Source organism: Microcaecilia unicolor, chromosome 2 (assembly GCF_901765095.1).
Source record: "Microcaecilia unicolor chromosome 2, aMicUni1.1, whole genome shotgun sequence".
In the NCBI taxonomy this organism is placed as follows: Eukaryota; Metazoa; Chordata; class Amphibia; order Gymnophiona; family Siphonopidae; genus Microcaecilia; species Microcaecilia unicolor.
In genome coordinates this window covers 428,596,303-428,620,117 of record NC_044032.1, presented here as the reverse complement: position 1 = coordinate 428,620,117, position 23,815 = coordinate 428,596,303, and the positions used below count along the sequence as shown (strand labels likewise).

The 23,815-nt window shown below is 41.7% G+C and overlaps 1 protein-coding gene across 1 annotated transcript in view; it reads right to left on the bottom strand.

Annotated features, from left to right (window-relative positions):
• GSTCD (glutathione S-transferase C-terminal domain containing) overlaps positions 1–23,815 on the bottom strand; it is a 222,208-nt gene that overhangs the window by 9,723 nt on the left and 188,670 nt on the right. Inside the window, exons 6-10 of the mRNA XM_030192516.1 lie at positions 18,999–19,114; positions 18,046–18,090; positions 17,232–17,360; positions 6,470–6,603; positions 5,619–5,649 (exon numbers count right to left, since the gene is read on the bottom strand). Coding sequence (XP_030048376.1) covers positions 5,619–5,649; positions 6,470–6,603; positions 17,232–17,360; positions 18,046–18,090; positions 18,999–19,114 — 455 coding nt within the window. The remainder of the gene's footprint in view (positions 1–5,618; positions 5,650–6,469; positions 6,604–17,231; positions 17,361–18,045; positions 18,091–18,998; positions 19,115–23,815) is intronic.

Below are 23,815 nucleotides of genomic sequence, written 5' to 3'. Positions count from 1 at the left end.
TATTTTTCTGCATGTCCCTCTAGTCATTGATTTGATTATTTATTTTCCTATAATTTTCTGTTACAAGCAGCTTCATTCTGTGGGGGTGATGTAATACATTGTGCTATCCTTTAGCGTGGTGGCTTTTTCCAACTTTCCCCATGCTAACCATAGTCCCAATTGTGGAAAACTCCACAGTAAAACCACCTCACTAAAAGGCAGGCATGCAGAATGCATTGGGCAGGGGAAGGGCTGAATCTAAATAGTTCCCGATGTAAAAAAAAACTGCATTAAATTTCTGTACAGTTTTTAGCTTCCCTTTTAATGATGAATCTTTACTGTTCGGGGCTAGATTAAATATATTAGCATAGAAGGGTCATCTGAGGTGAACTGCTGCAATTCTCCACAGATTACAATGGCTAGCAAAGATCTCTGGTAGCCCAAGTGGGCACCAGACACCCCTTACCCCCTGCCAACACAAATTCCTGGTGGCCCAAGAAGACCCTGGAGACCTCCTCCCCCTCCCCTTTAGTCAGAAGGCAAGAGCAATGCCTAATTGCTCCAGCCTCTGGTGCTGCCATTTTGAAAAATGGAGGTACATGACGTCTAATGGTATATTCCAATACATAAATGCATAAAATATTTCTCTAAAAGGAGTAAAGGTTGCATAGGGGGGCCAACAGCACCCCATAGTATCTAACTTCTCCTGTCCATATATAAAGGAAGCGGCTGGATTTCTTTTTTTTCACTTTGTTTTTATTAAAGTTTGAAAATCTTACAAAGGGAAAAAAGCACATTTATACTGAGTAATAATAACTCATTACAAATAATATAAGGAAAATAGATCTTTACCAATTACCACTTAATGCAACAATGAGCTATGAAAGCAGAATACGATCAACTTTTAATTTGAGCTGCAAAAATTGCCGCCTTCTCAGCTGTGTAGCTCTTGAGACATCAAGACATATGGTAATCTTCTGACCACAGTAAAGTAAATTTTTCTTTTTTTTAGAAAAATAAGCCTTAAGAAAAGATGATTTATCAATTTCTGTCTTAAAGGTGAATATAACATCTTGAGAAGCTTCAGGAAATTGTGTCAAATTAGCAATTTTAGGGTTAACACCTGTCTGAACTTTCTGCACGTTGGACAGCAGATAAAGCAGAAATATAATACAATTTAGATATTAAAATATTATCCACATCTGACATTTGCAGGATTTTCTTAAGGTACTTTTTAAACAATATCAATAGTGACATAAGATGGGTTTTTGGAAAATTCAAATATTCAGATATTCCAAGTGTCTGTGAAAACCCAAATTGTCCATGACAACTGAGAGGAAAAAAAATGTCACATATTTTCTCAATCTTACCAAGCCTACTATCTACCTCCCCCAATTTAGCTATTTCCCCAAGAAAAACTAATAATTTGCTCAGTCATACACTGAGCTGGATTAAGGCATAGGCAAACTAGGCAAATGCCTTGGACCCAAAAGTTTAGGGGGGCCCTGTCAAATGTATTCATGATTCAGGAGGCTAGGATGATAAAAATTTGTAAATTACCTGTCTCAAATCCAGAAGGAAGGCTGTTTAGCCCACTACAGCTCTCCAATATTCTCCTCTTCCAGTACAGAAGCTGTGATAGAATTCAGCCAATGGGAAGGTTACTAGTCACAGGAAGGCGGGGCTGAGCTGCAAGGGCTGTGGGGGGAATCAAGCTCTGCTGCAGCACAGGGTCTTTGGAAAGAACCAGTGGGTGTTCTAGGGGGGCAAAATTGTTGCAAAAGAGTAGGACTTAAGAATGGGGGAAAGTATGAAGGGTCTGCAGTCAGCTTAGGGAAAGAACTGGCAGCAAATGCCAGAATTTTACATGATGGTGGACCTGGCCGGGGGGGGGGGGGGGGGGGGGGGAGGAGGCTGCCTGAATGAGCACACTAGATGCAGGGCAGCACTAGAAGAGAGACCTACAGTGTATGTACGTGTATCTAGTGAGGACAATCAAGTAGAAATAAAGCTTTCCTTTGAAAATCTGGAATTTACACTATTGACTATTAAATTACTTGGGAAAATTCCTTTGAACACTGTCTTAATACTACTAGCTCCACTCTGTCTATATACTTTCAGAAGCATCAAAAAACCAAAATATTTTATTTTGCTTTTTTCCATTTGTGAACCTTTTTTCACCTCTAAATCTTTGTAAATTTATATCTTGGACACATTGTCATTAAACCTCACTCTTTTGGGCAGTCTATCCTTGGAATTTCTGGGTTGTATCAGAAACAATAGAGTGAAAATGACTTGCCCAGCTTCTCTGTTCTGAGCCCACTGCTTCCAAGTTACCCAGCTCCTGAAGGGAGACTTTTTGGCCAGTTCTGTTTTTGAACTTATATCCCCTGTCAGTGTTCTATTTGTAGTCTCTGATACCACCAATTGAAATGAACACTTTGGGTTCCATAATGTATTAGGATAGGGTTGCAGAAATCCAGGACTGGCTCAGAATTTCCCTCCTGGAACTGGTAACTTGACAGCTCTCCACGTCTACCCATTAAGATGGATCAATAATGGTGGCAGTGGGGGGAGGGGTCAAGATGCAACATGAAGTGAAATTGTTTTGCGACTATCTCAGGGTTGTGTGTGCCTTGCATTGTTGTAGCTGGGCAGTGACTTCAGAGGCCCCCGAAATGAGGCAGACAGCTATACTGGAGACATTTCTTCACGTATCTCTGATGGTGTCAGGTGGTTCCAATGCCAGGCAAGCAGTAGGAGTGGTGGCTTGGCTGGAGATAGATAGACAATACTAAGCCCTGACGTTTTCTCTGCTCTGATGTTCCTCTCTTCTGGGTTGGTTCCCTCAGAGATGGATTTACCAATGGCCCCCTGTAGGTTGCCAAAGACTCGCTTGGTGGACCTGCTTCAGTGGTGATGCTGGGAAAGAAGAAAGCTGGGCGATCAAGTTTTCCATCCTTGGTGTGGGGTTGGACCAGGCTGATGGGAACTGGCTGTATTTCCTGTGCATAAGGAATTAGGGGAAGGAGGATTATTAGTGATGCAGGCATTGGAGCTGCTGACTGTACAGCTTTGATGACAGCCATCTCCAACTTGTCTTTGAGATCCCCCTTGGTCAACCTTCAGCACATTGGATACTCTTTGGCGTGCAGTTCCATCCATGGACAAATCTATTGCCTCACTGGCTTTAATTATGATAGTCATTCATGTTTGTATGCATCTACAAGCTGATTCTTTAGTAAGATGAGAGGAGAGGATTAATACACTGGAACAGTCCTCAGTTCAGGTATCTGCTCTTCAGGAGGTATTATTTCAAAGTAAGAATGTAATGTACTGAATAACAGAATTTTGAAAATGGTCTAAGCACCTAAACCTGTGGATTTTAATTTTTTTTCTAATATTCTTTGCATGCTCCTATTAATTTGTTTAAGAACTGCCTGTATGAAGTTTTGAAGGTACCTGGGGGGAGACCTTCGCCCTATCAGTAAAGCTTTTTATTCCTTCTGGGGAAAAAAATAATAGGAAAATCTCACTGTGAACAATTTGAACTTGTGAAGGCTTAGAGAGATCACTGGTTGCATTTGTTTTTTTTTCTCAGGGTAACAGAAACTATTCAAAGCATGAAACTTTTCAAGGCTTAGAGAGATCACTGGTTGCATTTGTTTTTTCTCAGGGTAACAGATACTATTCAAAGCATGAAACTTTCCACAGACCTTCAGAATCACGTCTAACAAAAAAAAAAAACTGTGGAAATAAACAACCAGTGCTTAAAGCCTCATTTTGCATCTGTGTAAAAATCAAATGGAGGAAAAGACCTCAAAAGTGCTTAGTGCTGCAGTGAAAATTTCATAGAAATTTTTAACGGACGATCACTTCATCGGTGGCCAAAACCTCCAATAATATTTTACACTTTTTCTTAAACCCCCCTCCCCCCCAGTTCACAAAGCCACGCGGCAATGCCGACACAACCTACTGAAAGTGAATGGGCTATGTCAGCATTAGTGCACTGGCAGCCACTAGCGCAATTTTGTAAGCAAGGGGGTTAACAGTTAAAGTGTAGGACTGAACATTCAGTAGTCTCAGTTAAAGATATGCCGGATATCATGAACCAGTGACTGGCACGCTAAATATTAACCTGAGGACTGGAACTTCTAAAGTTTCTTCCTTACTTGTGTGAATGACAACACTAAAGAAAGTCAATTAAATTGCAGCAGATAGGACTGGTGGTAAGTGGATTTCCTACAGCATAGCCTTTTTCAAGCTTTCATCATGCAGAACCAAAGGAGAATGCTTAGAAATAGATACATTTGTTTCAAAGAGTTGGGAGCAAATGTCATCTCCCATCTCCCTGAAAGTAGGCTTAATCAAATTAATAAGAAACAGCTAACAAGACTTGCCACATAGACAGTGTCTGGCTACCACACTGAAGGCTAGGCTCTTAACTAAATTGCCTTAAAAAGTTCATAAATCTACCATACAAAAAAGCAAGAATTCAGTCTGTCTCATGAAGAATCTAGTACACATTCACATTTTATATGTGAGCAAAGTATTTCCTCCTCATGCCTTTCACAGATATGAATATTAAAAATTATAAATCATTAAACAGACAAACTAGCATTAGAGTTTTCATTACATGGATCACTAGACCCATGGTATATTGTCTAATAAAACCCTACTGCATAGTAATGTAGTAGATGACAGCAGTCATCCAGCCCATCCAGTCTGCCCAAGAAGGTAAACTCATAGCATACGCAAGGTCTGATGCGATATTATATGTGCATACTTGATCTACATCTGTCCTTGCCATTTTTGGGGCACAGACCGTAGATGTCTGACTGGCACTGGCCTTACTTCCCAACTACTGGAGTTGCTGTCGAATCCCCACTCCAGCCTACCCAGATCTGTCCAGGCATGCTCAGGATACAGACTGTAGAAGTTTACCTGGTAGTGGCCTTATTTCCCTATTACTGGAGTTGCCATCTAAGCACCCCCTAAGTTTCTTTTGATTCCATTCCCTTTCCATATGGGATTCCTTTGTGTTCATTTCATGCAATTTTGAATTTAGTCTCTGTTTTCATCTCCACACCCCCCCCCCCCACAGGAAGGCATTCCACGCATTCACCACCCTCTCCGTGAAAAAGTACTTCCTGACGTTATTCCTATTTCGACATCCACCAGACAGGACTTAACAACGATCTGGGTTTTCTAGCCCATTATAAACCATATAATTCTACTGCTTTGTCACCCTCTTATCACCATTCATCTTTCCTTGTCTGTCATCTACCCATCTTCCATGTTTCTCCCCTTACCCACCTCACCCTCTTCCTGTGAGACTGTCATTGGAATGCTTTAATGTTTCACTTATATATACAGTTATCTATCAACATTTGCTTATTTCTGATCTGAAGAAGGGTTACCTTTGAAAGCTAATCAAAAAATATTAAGTTAGTCCAACAAAAAAGGTATCATCTTATTTTCTTTTCTATGTTTTATTTCTATTGATTACCTTTGTAAAGCAAGATAAGAAATTATTGAAAAATCATTCCTTCATTAGGTATACATTAATTACATGTAAACACTGAACAAGTTATATATATAAAAAGACCAGGAAACTACAAGCTGCACATTTAACATACCTTGTAGGATATAGCTTCCCTGAACCGATGACTGAAACAGAAGAGAACAGGCACTGAGTCACCACATGAAATAACAAACGCTGATTTCAGAACTCTCTTCTGACTCTTGAATGAATTCTAAATAAGAATGCATTTCTCTGAAGGTTTTATAGTAGTTTTCAGAAGCAATAACTACAACAGTTTTGGTTCACTTATATTCAAAAGGATACTTATTTATTTTACAAAATAAAATGAGTGATACATTTTAAAACTATATACCAGAACTGGACAAAACCAAACCCTCTATACTTGATTGCTTAATTTACTCTGTCACTAATGAACTTTAACGCAATACCACTTTATTTCTCATTCCGGAAATGAACTCTCTATACCTGACTGCTTAAAATACTCTGTCACTTCTGAACTTTAATGCAATACCACTCTGTATTTCTTATTCCGGTAATGGCGATTGCCATTACGGCATAATGTAAGCCACATTGAGCCTGCAAAGAGGTGGGAAAATGTGGGATACAAATGCAACAAATAATAAATAAATAATAAAAACGTAAGAGCAACTTTCTGAATCAGCAGTAACTTCATGATTATTTTTATCTTTAAATATAAGAAAACAGCTGCACTCTCTGTTTACTGTTTAAAGAATGAACTGCATCACATGACTGACATTTTAGTGCTTTGTATGATGAAACTCAATCTCAGTTGTTATGTATACTAATTTCTAAATTGCTAGTGAGTGAGAAAGTTAAATCTCCCTGATCCAAGACATCTTTTGTGACCCGGACTCTCTCTTTCACATGGCTGACGTGAGAGACTACTTCTCTTAGAATATTAATACATCAGCTGTGATTCTTCACCTTCTGGGAAATGTAGACTTCGTGGTATTCTGAATGAAACCATAGCAGCAGGGGCAGATGATGAAGCTAGCCTGCCCCCTGATGCAGTGGTCAATCACCATGTCTGTTGCCACTCCACAAGAATGTAAGGCCACCTATAAAGAAAACAAAAACAAAATCTTCAAAGGCTGAATCTTCCAGTAAATTTTGCCATAGAAACTGATGCAGACATTACCAAGAGGGGCATAATTGAATGGGGACGACCATCTCTAAGGGCGCCCATCTCTAAGGACGTCCCGGCGAAGAGGCGGGAAAACCCGTATTATCGAAACAAGATGGGTGTCCATCTTTCGTTTCGATAATACGGTCGGGGACGCCCAAATCCCAACCGTATGTCATCCTTAGAGATGGTCGTCCCAGGTTTTTGGTCATAATGGAAACCAAGGACAAACATCTCAAAAATGACCAAATCCAAGGCATTTGGTCGTGGGAGGAATCAGCATTCGTAGTGCACTGCTCCCCCTCAAATGCCAGGACACCAACTGGGCACCCTAGGGGGCACTGCAGTGGACTTCACAACTTGCTCCCAGCCCCCCACAACTGTGCACCACTACCATAGCCCTAAGGGGTGAAGGGGGGCACCTACATGTGGGTACAGTGGGTTTCTGGTGGGTTTTGAAGGGCTCACATTTACCAGCACAAGTGTAACAGGTAGGGGAGATGGGCCTGGGTCCGCCTGCCTGAAGTGAACTGCACCCACTAAAACTGCTCCAGGGACCTGCATACTGCTGTCATGGAGCTGGGTATGACATTTGAGGCTGGCATAGAGGCTGGAAAAACTTTTTTTAATTTTTTTTTTAGGGTGGGAGGGGGTTGGTGACCACTGGAGGAGTAAGGGGAGGTCATCTGGTCAGTTTGGGCAACTTTTTGAGGCTTGGTCATGAAAAAAAAAAATGGACCAAGTAAAGTCGAGCAAATGCTCGTCAGGGACGCCCTTCTTTTTTCCCATTATCGGCCGAGGACGCCCATCTCTTAAGCATGCCCCAGTCCTGCCTTCGCTACGCCTATGACATGTCCCCGTGAACTTTGGTCATCCCCGCGACCGACTGCAGTTGAGGGTGCCCAAAATTGGCTTTCGATTATGCCGATTTGGGCGACCCTGAGAGGACGCCCATCTCCCGATTTGTGTCGAAAGATGGGTGCCCTTCTCTTTCAAAAATGCCCCTGCATGTGCTTCCTCCATAAACTCTGCATCATGAGAATTGCCCCTATTTCATGATAATGAAAGGTATATTTATGAACAGGTAGGATCTTCATGTTAGTAAATATTCTATGTATACAAATATTTTGTTAAGGATTGCACGTCTTCCCTGGCCATAGCTTTATATGGACTTTTGAAGTTACTACTTGAATTCTCATGTTTGAAAAAAAAAAAAAAAAAAGAAAGCTATTACTTCATGGTAACACCATTTTAAAATAATAACATTGAATGGAAAGTTTTTCTATAAATATCAGCACATATTTAATAGGTGGTATGATCTGAAAGGGAGTTGGATTGATGTCATTTCCAGTTCCTTAGATTGGCGTCTAGAATTTAAGCAGGTGCCATTTTGGTTGCAAGGTGTCACGGTAAATTAAATGCAAGAGAGCTATTTGGTTTGCATCATCCATCTCAGTATTGTCAGGAAAATCGGGTTTTAACAAGTACTCACCAAGATTTGTATTTGTTTTTAAATTATGGGGCATGCAAGTAAGTCTTGCCTCTGAGAAGGTTACATCAGGCACCCGAAGAAGCGATTATTAGTAAAATGAATGGGTCCATTGAGCATATTGAGTCTACATAAGTGTGCCCTCGCTGTTTTGACAAAGAAGTCTTGAGTTGAAAATTTAATGATAAAGCCCAAATGACATTTGGTTGATATGGTATAAATAAATTAAAATTATAGTGGTAGAAAAAGAAGGGTTTTTTTTAGACCAATGATGGTGGTCTTTCTCTGAGGCTTTTTAATGTGCCTAGTAAAATGGCCACTAAAACCACTGAGGTCTTTTCCCTTCATAAAAAATTGGTGGAAGAACAGTAATATACTTTATTATGTGAGACTATAATAGTAGGTAGTGGGGTTGAGTTGTGATTTTGGTGATTGACCATCATTTTCAATACAGTTAAAAAACTTTTAGAACTTCCTTTTACAGTCTCACATTGACCAGTGTGGAATCTTCCTAATTAGTAGCATAATTAGCGGCTTACTTGAATTTGATTTAAATTGAATTCTCCTGAATTCTTCTGCCTCCTGACTATTTTTAAATTGTGATTTAAATCAGGATTCAATCTGCCTTGCTTTGAAGGAAGAAGACCAGAGCATTTTTTTAAACATTAAAAGCAGCAATTATACTTCTGAACATTCAATCCAACTTATATATATATCACTTTGGATTATTGCAAACTTTACAGCTCAACTTGAAAGGGAGGGGGGGGGGGGGGGGGGAGGCAGAATAATTGTAAAAAACTATGCCAGAGACTCAAGTAAGCGTATTATGTATGCCAGTCCTTTACACTGGATATATCACATTTGAATAATTTTATTGTTTGTGGCTATATCTCATGTCCCTGCTTCACTGACATTGGTGTAGCAAGAGCTGAATAGACCCTGGGAGGAAAAATTAACATGGGCACCGCTATAATGCCATCTCTCCCAAGGTAATGGGGGCTTGGGGGGGGGGGAGTGGAGGAGAAAAAAAACCCTTCAGAGCTCTGTAAACAAACCCTGCAAAAAGCAAACACATTCCAGAACTATATAGAAAACCTGTCAAAGTAATAGAAATAGAAACTGAAATGCAAAATATCAGAGATGCACATTTCCTAAAACTGACATATTAATAAATTCAGAAAAAAACAAACACTTTCTACTTCTGTTGTTTCTCTTTTCTGCTTTTCTCTGTTTTTTCTTTAATCTAATCTAAGTTGACATGTATAGCCTGCCTCATTCCTATAAAGGTTCAAAGCAGGTAACAATGACAAATCAATAAAATTTATAAAACATAGAATTAAAACATACAAGCTGATAACCTAATTCATAATCTTATCAAGTAAAAAGGTTGTCAATCCTTTATAAATGAAATTAAAGAAAATTGATATTTAAGATCTAAAAGTAATTCATTCCATACCCGAGGGGCCTGATATAAAAAAAAAGAAGAGTGCAAAAACATTTTAAATTCAATACTTTTAAATGATGGGCTACCAAGGTCCGTCGGTGTGTCAAGTGACTAGAATGTATCCTAGGAGAACGGAGGACTAATTGAGAAACCTACAATGGTATTAGACCATGTCGGATCTCGAAAATTAGACAGCACACTTAAAAAAAAAAAATACGTGCTTCTAATGGCAACCGATGGAAAGACTGGAGATCCAAGACATGACTTCAGGTAAGGGGGGCCGATTTCCAGCGGATATGGGAACCATTTTGGAACACCCTCACTCCAACAGCATGCAGTAGAATACTTGAAGCCATAGAGCACCTACCTTGTTCTCTAGGTGTGTATTTCCCATGGGAGGTGGGGGTAGGGGGAGTGATGAAAGGAATATCCATTGTTAAAAACTACTGTTGGAACTGTCAAACTGGTTACAGTCGTATGATTTGCTCTTGTTCTTAAATAGGTCAACTGCTTGTTTGTAGCTACTAATATGTTACATTAATAGTAATACATTGTGTAGCATGACTGTAGTTACTCCTGTCATTAATAAAAATGATTTAAACATAAAATAAAAATGTGAAAAGTGAAGTATTAGTGGGATGGATTGCTGTGTAAAAAGCAGAGGCTACAGCAAAACGCCATGCTTAGAACAGGAAGGGAGGATGCTAGCATACCTGCTCCTAGAGTAGCCACTAGACAATCCAGTCAATGGCTTCATATTACAAGCAGGCCTGAATTTACCACTATGGGAGATTGAATAGGGATCAGTGGCATTTTCTCAGAAGCACAGCTCAGCTTGAGTTGTAACATCTTATGATACCACCCCCCTTAAATTTTCAGTCTTGTTTACCAATGGCATTTAGTACACTGTAAACTAGAATTGCTACTTGCCTGCCCCTGCATTTTTTAAGGGGTTGGGGTCTGAGAGGGGGCTGCTTGTCATGTTTAGCCATGCTTATGAGAAATTGTTGCTATCGGGACAGAACAAGAGGTACTCTTTTCAGTGCTGTACAGGTTTGGAGGAAGACTCATGTTTGCTCCTGCAATATTTGAAGGGGTTCTCTCACACTCAAAAGAGCATTCTTGGACAGGGAACATCCTCCCACTTTTGCACCCACAGGTAAATATGCCCCTGATCACACAATGCCATGCTAATGAATTCACATAGTTTGTGCAGCCATATACACTGAAGCATTTATGTGAGTTTTTAAAACTGCAAACCTGCTGCCAGGTAAAATGTTGAGAACACGGAAGAAAAATATTCAGTTGTACAAATGACTAAAAAGGTAAATATCTCAGCAGTGGTATGGATGATGAAAACAGGCTATAGACTTGTAGATTATATCAAACCACACAGACAGGCAAATACTTCTAACTTACTCTATGAGTAATGACAATCGATTCACCAGTGCTGGAACTTTGGACTCATAACAGGTTTTCTGAAAGTGTTTTATGCTGTTCATGTTTGATCTTTGGACATATTTCCCCCAGCTGATTAAACTCCTGTCCATGATTCTCACTGTTGATGTGGGGAAGATTAAGCCATTAATAGCTTTAGCTTAAAATGTTATCTAAAGTAATGCTGAATATTTTAACTTACACGGGATTAAGCCAGTTATGCTTCAAGGCCAACAGCAAGTCAGTAAATGATTTCTTTAATTAACTTTCTTGGCTCTAGTACAGGGGTTTTCAACCCAGTACTTGGAACACACCTAGCCAGTCAGGATTTCAGGATACTAAAAATGCATATGCATAAGACAGATTTGCACAGAATGGAGGAAGTATAGGGAGATGTATCTTGTGAATATTCATTGTGGTTATCCTGAAAGTCTGGCTAATTAGGTGTGTCCAAGGTCTGAGCTGACAACCCCTGCTCTAGTGCAACTTCTTTTTTCTCCTTTTTCTAGTTCTCCTTTTCACGCCCCAATATTTGTTTTTATAAAAGGGATAAAACAAAGTTACTTACCTGTAACAGATGTTCTCCAAGGAGAGCAGGATATCAGTCCTCACAGACTAGATGATATCATTGCATATAGCACAATCAGAACAGTGACTGCCAAGCTTCTAGAGCTTTCCGATGTGTTTCGTTGAGCATGTGCAGAACTTCCTACATCACGGTGGTCACATGGCCCCCAACTGTATATATAGCTAATGTCAGAGAATCTAGTTTCCTGGGAAGGTGAGAGAGTTCAGTGAAGAATAATATTCTGCTGTCATTGAACAACACCTGTTCCAGGTAAGCATCTTTGCTTTCTCCATGCGTCTTCCTCACAGCATGTGAATCCCAAGCTACAGACTAAACAAGGCAGATTAGTACAGATCAATACTGTACAGTCAACAGAAAACCATGTCTTTTCCACACACAGAGAACACAGATATGTCTTCACCCAGCATAGAATAAGTAACCACAAACCAAAAATAGAAATATGTAGACAAAGATTACTGAACCCCCAGAAGAAGCCAGACTCTGCATACAATGCACCACCTCAGAAAAAGAAACAGTGATGAAGGTGGGAGAGTTCAGAGAGGAATAATATCCTGCTGTCTTTGAACAACACGTGTTCCAGATAAGAAATTTTGCTTTCTCCATGCTTTTTCCTCACAGCATGCGAATCCCAAGCTACAGATTACATTCTAAAAAAAAAAAAAAAGGGAGGGGGGGGGGGGGGAATACTGATCAACAAGACCAAAGGGAAAACTTGATTTTCCTGGCAACAAGTCATTTTCTATTTTATATCATCCCTAAAATGATAACTTGGAAATAATATAATAGGGTCTGGTGAAGATGGAGTTGGATTCTAAACCTAAAGGAGGCCCTACAAGACAGACTGGCTAAACCAACTGTCTTCTAAGAACTCTTTAAACAAACAGTAGTGGGATGTATATAAATAGACAAGGCTTCATGTTGCAGCCTTGTAGATCTCCTCTATGGAGGTCAATCTCAGATGGGCCCCTTCCCTGTGTCACAACTGCAAGTGGTGCTTATCATGATTTTACTTCTATGTGCTCGGCACACTGGAATTAATATATCTGACACCCAGGACCTATCATTATTAATACCCCCTCCTCTATATGAAAAGATATTATTTTTAGTAATAATCTATGAATCACACAACAAGAGTGTACCTAGGAAAAGGCAACACCTTGAACACTGCAGTGAGTACTAGAACATCAATAAACCCATTGTAAAACTAAACAAGGCAGATTAGGACAGATCGATACTATACAGTCAATACCAACAGAAAAACGTTTCTTTTCCACACAAAAGAACACAGACATGTCTTCGCCCAGTATAGAATAAGTAACCACAAACTAAAAATAGAAATATGTAGGCAAAAATTAAACTGAATCCCTAAGAAGCCAGACTCTGCATACAATGAACCACTACAGAAAAAGAAACAGTGATACATGTCCCCTAGTACTGTGTAAAATATAAATATTAAGATAGCAGATGTAAATTTGAAAAAACTGACAAATACCAATCACCATTTTTATAAATTAACAAACAGAAATAAAAAAAAAAAAACTGAAAATAAGGTAATACCATTTTAATGGCTAATACATTTTTCAATTAGGTTTCAGAGGCCAAAACCTCCTTCCTCAAGTCATTACAGTGTACTGATGTTATGGTATCCTGTCCTGACATGAGGAAGGGGGTTTTGGTCTCCAAAGCTAGTCATAAATGTATTAAAATTAGTCCAATAAGAAGATCACCTTAATTCCATTTTCTATTTATAAATGTTTATTAACACAGCTACAATACTACTTTATCCTAAAACAAAAAAACAAACAAAAAACAAAACAAAAAAAATTACTTTTGTCTTCTTTGGTTTCTGCATTCCTCATCTTCTCTTCATTCTCTTCCTTCCATCCAGCATCTGCCCTCTTTCTCTGACCCTTCTATCTACAGTCTGCTCTCTCTCTCTCTCTCTGTCCCTTCTAGCCTGGAGGAGAAGCAGCAGCAGTGAGGGTGGTGGCTGAAGGAAAGCATGGAGTTAAGAGTGAATGGCACACTAGGGGCGGGCGGACTGCCCCACCGCTCCCCCTTGCTACGCCAATGCACTCAGCTGAGATGCAGTGAAGAAGTACTACTACTACTACTAACCATTTCTATAGCGCTACTAGATGTACGCAGCGCTGTACACATTATATGCAGGTACTTTCTCTGTCCCTAGAGGGCTCACAATCTAAGTTTTTGCACTTGTGGTAATGTATGGTTAAGTGACTTGCCCAAGGTCACAAGGAGCTGCAGTTGGCCTGAGGGTTCTGATCAGAGCGAGAAGGTGGTGGGAACCTACATCTTTGAGAGTAGTAGAGCTGCGCCTAGGCCCAATGGAAAACCTCTATGAGGAAAATGAGACAGGGTTTGGATGGTATCTGTGTGTTTCATAATGAGATCAGAGACCTCTTCTATCTTATCTCCAAACAGATTGTCACCTTGGCATGTGTCCAACCTCTCCTGAACCGCTGGTTCCTTGTCAGAGACACGTGCCATGAGAGTCTGCGCATCCCTACACCCATGACGGACAGTCTGGATGCTATGTCAAAATAGTCATAGGTACCCCCGGCCTGACATTTTTTGCACTCCAGGCGCTTACTGGCCAACTGGTGAAGCTCTGTGGCCTGCTCCTGTGGGAGAGAATCCGCAAGACATTGCTGCCTGGATGTCCAACCGCCACTTGAAACTGAACATGGCTAAGACCGAGCTTATTGTCTTTCCACCCAAACCCACTTCTCCTCTCCCTCCTCTCTCTATCTCTGTTGATAACACCCTCATCCTCTCCGTCTCATCTGCCCGCAACCTCGGAGTCATCTTCGACTCCTCCCTCTCCTTCTCCGCGCATATCCAGCAGATAGCCAAGACCTGTCGCTTCTTTCTCTATAATATAAGCAAAATTCGCCCTTTCCTCTCTAAGCATACCACCCGAACACTCGTCCACTCTCTCATTACCACTCGCCTTGACTACTGCAACCTACTCCTCACTGGCCTCCCACTTAGCCATCTATCTCCCCTTCAATCCATTCAGAACTCTGCTGCACGTCTTATCTTCCATCAGGACCGATATGCCCATATCACCCCTCTCCTCAAGTCACTTCACTGGCTTCCGATCAGGTACCGCATACAGTTCAAGCTTCTCCTACTTACCTACAAAAGCACTCGATCTGCAGCCTCTCATTACCTCTCTACCCTCATCTCCCCTTACGCTCCTACCCGTAACCTCCGCTCACAGGACAAATCCCTCCTCTCAGTACCCTTCTCCACCACCGCCAACTCCAGACTCCGCCCTTTCTGCCTCGTCTCACCCTATGCGTGGAATAAACTCCCTGAGCCCATACGCCAAGCCCCCTCGCTGCCCATCTTCAAATCCTTACTCAAAGCCCACCTATTCAATGTCGCCTTCGGCACATAACCATTATACCTCCATTCAGGATATCTAGACTGCCCCAACTTTACATTTCGTCCTTTAGATTGTAAGCTCCTTTCAGCAGGGACTATCCTTCTTTGTTAAACTGTACAGCGCTGCGTAACCCTAGTAGTGCTTCAGAAATGTTAAGTAGTAGTAGTAGTGTACTGTGGGCCGAAGACTGTAAGTAAAGGCTCGTATACAGCTTGTAAGACTGTATACAGCTGGTAAGACTGAAATGTGGGCAATGAGCATTGAACCCTGAACAGCTTTCCTCCAACACAAGTCTAGTTTCTGGGTCTCTCTACCTGGGGAAGCCAAGGAATGAGTCCTGTAGCAACTAGCTCGTTTGACAGTGGATTAGGTATGACCTGCATTGAGAGGGGAGATTCCCAGTTCATCAGCGTATCATTAAGGATAGGGTGCAATGGTACTGTGACCCCTTCCTCAGGAGGAGACTCGTAGTCCAGGACAGTTAACCTCTCTGTCCTGGGCTCTTCCTCCATCTCTAACTTAAATGGGATGGCAGATTCTATCTCCCTGACAAAACCAATGAAAGAGAGACCCTCAGATGAAGATTTACGTCTCTCTTGAGGTGGGGAGGGATCAGAAAGTAGCCCATATGACTCCTCCTCTGAGAAGTAACGAGTGTCCTCTTCTGAGTCCCATGAATAGTCCCAAATCAGACTCCTCACCATATTCAGGCTAGGCTGAGTGAGTCTGTGTCTGCCTTGGCTCAATGGAACCCTGTCCACTCCCCAAAGAGAGCCGAAGTACAGCTTTTCTCTCTAACTCTGTGGAAGTTTCCTCCCCTGACGTCAAGAGTGGTACTATATGTGTTGATTTCGACACCCTTCGACATGCCGGTGTCGAGGATCTCTGTGCACAGGCATATGCCTCAGGAAGATTCTGGAGCTGATCCAGAGCTGGCACAAGCACTGCATCTGCATCAGCTCCTTTCTGAGCATGGCTTGGAACCGTTCATCGAAGGAAGGCATCAGCAAAGGAGGGGGAGCCAGGACAGAGATAGCCTGAGAAAGTGTCAGTGCCGGGAACCTGACTGTCCAGAGATTTGCAAACCGGCATCTCCTCCAAAGAGGGGGAGCCCTCCTCCTGGTGCTGGCGCTTCTCAGGTACCAGCAAAATCAATGTCCCAGTTCTCCTGGCACCCTGCGTCGATGAGGACCGATGCTTATGCTTTTTGGGCTTCCCCTGATGTTCAACATCATGGCCCTTTGGTGCTGCTGATGAGGATGATGTTGAATCTGTACGTATCTTTGGTGTCGGGTCTGATGCTAACGAGTCCTGGGGCCTACACTCAGCGGCTGATGACAAGAGGTGGAGACCTCCTTGATGCCAGTGCATTCCCAGTGGATACTGAAGTTTTGGCAGCCATCAAAGCTGATGCTTCCAGTGCTGAGGATGATGTACAAAGCTTTTGAGGAGCCAAAACGTCTCTCCTGTTGGACCTGTCATGCCCTCTGTGTCCTCAACTGCATTTTTAAACAGAGAGAACTGGAGTTAGGCTTATGGTCGGGCTCATGGTCAGGCCCCAGGCACCAAATCCACTAAGAGTACAGGTCTGTCACAGAAATCAGCTGATTACATAGGGCACATCTTTTGAAGCCACTGGGGTTCTTCTGGGACATCGAGAAAAGAATTACGGCCAAATTACACTCCTCAATTGTGAACTGAAAAAGAAGCAGTGTGTAAACTGAGGTCTGTGCTCCGGCCTAAATGGGTCCAGCAACTTGCGAAAAAGAAAGGAAACTTGGTGCTGAAAAAACTACTAAAATTAAAGGGAAATAAAATACATTGAAGAAAAATGAAAAAATTATTGAAATCATGGGGAATAATGCCTGCATAGAAAAGCACCTCAAAAGAGAGAGAGAGAGAAACATACGTTTTATGAGGAGAACACAAAGACACATCCTCCCTGCTCTGCGGAAAAATGAAGACTGAGGGACCCGTGCTTGTGCGTTAGGCAGGAAGGCACCAGTACATGCGCAGTGGGGTGCTACTAGAAAGTTTTAAGTATTATCGCTAGAATACAACAGCCTGCTTGTCCTCGGAGAACAAATATTTACAATTCACTGGCAGTTTGATGCCTGGAGCATAACAGGCATACCAAGCACTACTGGGCAATTTCATGCAAAATCTGGAGTTGAAATATTTTTATTACTTACCCCAATGTTAAATTTTCCTTTAAAATAGTCCAGATTTGCTTGGATGAACCAAATGTTGTTTAGTCCTAGCTCACTGGTCCTTTCCTGAGCGCGTAACAAAGATTCCTCCTTATTTTCTATCAATACAACCTACAGATTATACAATAATATTTCACAATATTTAATCAGTAACAATGCTCTCCATATATACATAAGTATTCTGAAGTTTACAGAAGAGACTTCAGTATGACACATTCAACAACTAATGAACTACCAACTTGTGTTAGGTTCACATTCTTGGCTTTGGTACAACTAATCGCTTATATTCTGCAAACCAGAGGTGTGGCAAAAATTAGGCTCCAGAGGAATACACCATACATTATTTGCAAATATCATCCTGAGTGCATTTTTTACAGCACATGGGGAAAAAAAACACCACAGGCTGAATAGTTCAAAAACTTTGCAGAACTGATGATAATACAACATGCAAATGTTACTGTTACCAGGTTCAGTAGAAACAGAAAATTGGCAAACTTATTACAAAATGAATTACAGCAGTATCAATACTGTAATATGATAAAGAGATCAACTGTAAATACATTTAGACATTTCAGAGATATCTATTTATTCACTCAAGCAAATAATAAAACATAAGTTTAAAATACATTTTGATCCTCACTCTACAACAAAGAACATTATGTTAATACAATAGACTATAAAAACCATACTTTATTTTGTTTGACCTGTGCTACAGTTTGAAATCTTTGAAGTTTACATGATCTACAGATTTGGTCGAAGAAAGTTTCATTATCTATAAGTCAAAAAGAGTCCTTACCTGGCAAGATGGCAGTATGTGAGCCAGTACAATCCCAACATGACCCTGTGAAAGCAAGCAGAACAGTCTATCATGCAAACCAATGCATTTTTCTTGGGCCTATGAAAATATTGAAACAATCTTAAAGGAACTCGGGTTCTACTATTTATGTCACCCTGCCTGTAACAGAAATAATGCTCTTACTCTGGATTCCAGCTTGCCTTGCTCTATATTTCAGTCCAAATTTTACAAACAGTATCCTGTACATTATAAGGCTAGCTGTGGAAAACCATGGCCTTGCAAGGCAACCACCCTCATCTGAAACTAGTTTATGAATTAGACAGAGGGGTGCTGGGCAACTTAAGAGATGTAAGCCACCTTATCTGAGGATGTTTTTGATATACAACATCTGGCAAGAGCTTCTAATGCTGCAAAGTCTGTTGAGTTTAGATCGCCTTACAAAAATCTATCCTCTGGAAGGTAAATGATGAGTCCCTAACATACTACAATGTGTATCCAAGGCTACTTTTGTTAACCTGTAGCATGGGTACAGTCAATAGTGCATACTTGAAGAGAAATATCTCAAAATATATATATATATTTTTTGTGCACTATCAATTTAAGCAGTTGCCATTTCCCTCGGGTCGTAGCTACCAACAAAGGTTGTTTCCACAATCTACTTTTTCAAAGACTGGTAAAGCTAGTTTCTCATGGATGCAAATTATCTATTTGTCTGAAGAAGGAAGTTCACTCCTTTGCTGCATGCTGGCCAATTGATATCGCTGAAGACAAGCTGCAGTATTTGGTGTTGCAAATCTCTGAATAAAGTTTCTGCTACCCGAGCCTGGCCCATTGGAATTTTACTCTCACAAGTACAGTGTTCTATGCCACTCATAAACACTTTGCTTTGGCAATCATCTGCTGTGGAAATGCTAAAAGAACGCAATAGATAATAAGTAACAGTAGTACACTACCCCACCGCTGCAAAAATCCACAATCATATCGCCAGGTTTGGCCAGCTTCATCACTACGGAAACCAGATTGTTCAGCTGCTGCTGTTTTCTCAAAGCACGATCACCTGACATTTTTCCTGAGAAAGCAAAAGAAGAAAAAAAAACAACAAAAAATTATATCTTACCTTATAATTTTCTTTCCTTTAGTGCAGAAGTTAAATCCAGAGACTAGTGGTTTATAACCATCTACCAGCAGGTGGAGATAGAGAACGCTGAATTGAGGTGTCTTACAGGACAGAATGCTCCTTGGCTATTCAGTATTTCTCATAGCAAAGCAGAAGGAAACAGAATTATAACATTTCTTTTCTCCCTCATAGAAACTGAAATCCTTATACTTGAAATTAGAACCTGTGTGAAACTCTGCATCCAAACAAAAAAACCCCAAGCAACAGTAAGTTCCAACAGGGAGAATTAACTGAGAGGTTGCACAGCAAAAAGTCAGGGGAGAGGCCTTTGGATTCATCTGCTGCGCTAAAGGAAAGAAAATGATCAGGTAATATATAATTTTTTGTTCCTTAGTGTGACCAGCAGATGAATCCAGAGACTAGTGGGAGGTAGCAAAGCAGTCCTTAAGTAGGATGGGAACTGGAAGCGCCTGCAGAAGTCACGAGACACGAAAGGAGGTGTCCGAGCATGCAGTGACGTCAGGATGGTAATGCCTGGCGAAGATATGGATCGATGACCATGTCGCCACCCTGAAAGTGTCCTCTAAGGAAAATAGGCATGCCTCCGCCCAGGAAGTGACGACAGCCTGAATAGAATTTGCCCCAAAATGGGCTGGAAGCAGTTTATACGCCAACAAATAAGTGAATGTGATAGCCCCCTTAACCCAGTGAGCGACAGTCACTCTGGAAGCCACCTTCCCTTTATGGAACCCCAAGCTAAGCACGAATAAATGATCTGACTTATGAAACTTGTTGGGCACTCCCAGATAATGAAGAAGGACACAGCGGATGTCAAGCAGATGTAGGGAGGTAAAATCCTGAGGGTAAGAATCCTCCCGAAAAGCTGAAAGAAACAATAGCTGGTTGAGGTGAAAAGTCTATACCACCTTAGGAAGAAATGAGGGAACTGTGAGCACCGTCACCACGTCAGGGGTAAACCGGAGAAAGGAATCGCGACAGGACAAACCCTGAAGCTCTAACACATTGCACACTGACAAGAGTGCGACAAGAAACACCACTTTCAGAGTAAGATGTTTCAAAGAAGCTCTACACAACACATCAGAAGGGGCCTTCTGCAGTGCCCAAAGCATCAATTGCAATTCGATTCCAAACAGGGAGGACGTACAGGAGGGTTTAAGATGACTGACCCTTTTCAGAAAGCGAATGACATCAGGATGCGAGGCTAACAATGAAAGAGGAAGCTGGCCTCTATAACAGGCTAGAGCTGCTACCTGCACTCACTGTGAATTATATGCCAGGCCTTTCATCAGGCCATCCTACAAAAATGCCAAAATTTGCAGAAGAGAAGTTTCAAATGGTGAAACCGCCCTGTCACACACACCAGGACTTGAACAGACACCACACATGAGCATATGCCGCTGAGGTAGATCACTTTTTTGCGTGAAGCAGAGTAGTGATCACCTCCAGGGAATATCCTTTCTTCCTCAACTTTGCCCTCTCAATAGCCAGGCCATAAGGCTAAAGTGGGAGGGATTCTCCATTTGAATCGGTCCCTGAACCTGAAGATCTGGACTGAGGGGCAGCTGAAATGACTCATCCACCTGTAACCGGATCAGATCTGCATACCACAACTGAAATGGCCAATCCGAAGTGACAAGAATGACCCAACCTGGATGGAGGAGAATCCTCCACAGCACCCTGCCAATCATGGGCCATTTAGGAAAAACAAAGGAGAATGTCTTCAAGCCACGGTTGAAGAACATCTGAACTGTAACCTCTCTTCCTGCTGAAAAACTGGGGAACTTTGACATTTCAACGGGTCACCATGAGGTCCATGACTGGCATCCCCCATTTGTGTGTGATCTGCTGAAATGCCACTGCCAATAGTTCCCACTCTACCTGGTCCAACGCATTTCTGCTTAAGTACTACGTCTAGACATTCTGTATGCCTGCTATAGGCGCAGCAGAGAGCTGTTGCAGATGCGTTTCTGCCGAAATAAGAAGAAGCTGGCTGAGCTTCAAGCGCTAGGGCCGCATTGTGCGTTCCTCCCTGCCAATTCACATAAGCCACCACCATCATGTTGTTGGACAGTACCCACACCGGCTTGCCCACTACAAGGACCTGGAACTCCACCAGAGCCAACTATACCACTCAAAGTTCCCGCCGATTGATCGGCCACTGAGACTCCCCCTTGGACCACAGGTCCTGAGCCATGTGACAAAGGCAATGAGCCCCTCCATTCTGTAAGGCTCACATCTGTGATGACCACTGTCCACATTGGAGTCACCAGAGGGAGACTGCAGCTCAAGTTCAGGGTGTGTAACCACCAGTCCATGTTGCGGCGTGCCACAGTCGTCCATCGTAGAGGAAGCTCATAATCCTGAGACACTGTAGACCAGTGACTCAACAGAGGTCACATGTGCGCCCAGGCCCAGGGCAACATGTCCAAGGTAGCTGCCATCGACCCCAGAACCTGAACATAATCCCAAATCCGAGGCAGAGAACAGCAAAGAAGGAGACAAATCTCTGACTGTAATTTGACACACCTCTGATCTGGCAAAAAGACCTTGCCCCAAGCTGTGTCAAAATGTACCCCCTATGTGTGGGAACCAGCTGACTATCATCCACCCCAATGACTGTTAGAGAGAGATGACCTGAGACGTGGCCTGATGACTCTCCTGAAACGAAGATGCTCTGATTTTCCAATCCTCCAGATTGGGATGGACCTGGATGCCCCGCTGCTACAAAAAGGCAGACGCCACCACCACCATGACCTTGGAGAAAGTCTTAGGCACTGTGGCGAGAGCGAAGGGCAATGCCTGAAACTGAAAATACTGACCTAGCATGGCAAAGTGAAGGAATTTCTGATGCGGAGGCCAAATGGGGATGTGCAAATATGTCTCCTTGAGGTCAAAGGCCATGGGGAATTCCCTGGGCTGCACTGCCGCTAGAACGGACCTCAACATTTCCATGTGGAAGTGGCTGACCTTCAGGGCTTGAGGGGGTTGCGGGGGGGGGGGGGGGACCAGGTGTAACCTCCTAAAGGCAGCACCGCACAGCTGCACACCCCAAAGCTACACTGAACTAAGGCCCAGAACAGGAGCTAGCTCCCGCCTGCTGGAAACAGAGAACACTGAATAGCCAAGGAGCATTCTGTCCTATAAGGCGCTTCAATTCAGCACTCTCTATCTCCACCTGCTAGTAGATGGTCACAACCCACTAGTCTCTGGATTTATCTGCTGCTCGTGCTAAGGAAGTAGAGTGCTGTTTCTCTATACTATGTCTGGATAGCTTTCGGTACATATCTATATATCTATATCTCTTGACCTGTTTCTCACTTTGTACATATAGTGCTATGGTCTGGGTAGTAATGTGGGCAATTGAGGCCTAGACTGAGGTGTTGAAACGTATTATTCATGAAATACACTGATGACCATATTCAAGGAGTTAATCGTACAAACCCCAATGGACAAAATTCTCCTATTCCTATTTTCTCAGCACACAAATTTTGTTTAGGCAACTCATTGCCTGGTCTAAATTTATAACGACAGAAAAAGCAGTACTAAGAGCTTTGTTGAAAACCAATCAAACTGTCTGGGTGTACAGTTAATTAGGCAACTTTATCTGCTTAACTTTAGTCTGGTTATTCAGCCTGAGTGGATTTGGAATGAAGATACATATTATTATTATTATTATTGTTATGATGATGGTATTATTATAGAGAACATTTATCTCTTACCTACAGCCACACTCTGAGATGAGTTACAATCCAGCATAAAATTAAAAATAACAAATACATTAAACAAAGAAATACATCCTCCAATACTCATACCCAGACCCTAAAATGGGAAAGCCTTGCTAAACAGAAATGTTTTAATCTTCTTTCTAAGGGGTCCTTTTACTAAGGCACGCTAACAGATTTAGTGCGCACTAAATGATAAGACACCCATTATTTTCCTATGGGCGTCATATTTAACGCGCACTAATGATTAGTGTGCTATAGTGAAAGGACCCCTAAAATTGCTAAAAGTAATTTCTTGCCTAATCTCTACAGATAACCAGTTCTATAAAACTAGATCTATCACTGAAAAAATTCCAAGAACTAGTCAAATAACAGCTATGCAGGGATATCCAACAATCACAACTATCAGAGAGTAGAACATACAGCTGGGTCTATACATTTTCAAAGCCCAGCTCAAATACTGAACTATACATGTTCAGCGCTGCGCGCGTCTGGTAGCGCTATATAAATGCTATTAGTAGTAGTATATGCACACGCTCTTCCACACTAAACATACATTGTTAAAGTGAATATGAAAAGTCACTAGAAGCCAGTGTAGTTCATACAATAAAGGGGTAAGATAATCACTCAATGGTCACCCTAAAACCAATCTATCTGACACATTCTCAGCAACTGCAAAGATTAGGTTTACCTTTGAAAGCTAATCAAAAGATGTATTAAGTTAGTACAATAAAAGAGATACATCTTATTTTCTTTTCTATGTTTTAATTTATTTCTATTTGCTACTTTTAAAAGTGGACTAACACGGCTACCACACCAGTTTACTCAAAACAACAGATGGAAATCTTAGGTAAATAGCATTATAATAATGCAATACTGGGGGCAACAAAGCCTGTAATATAGATCTAAA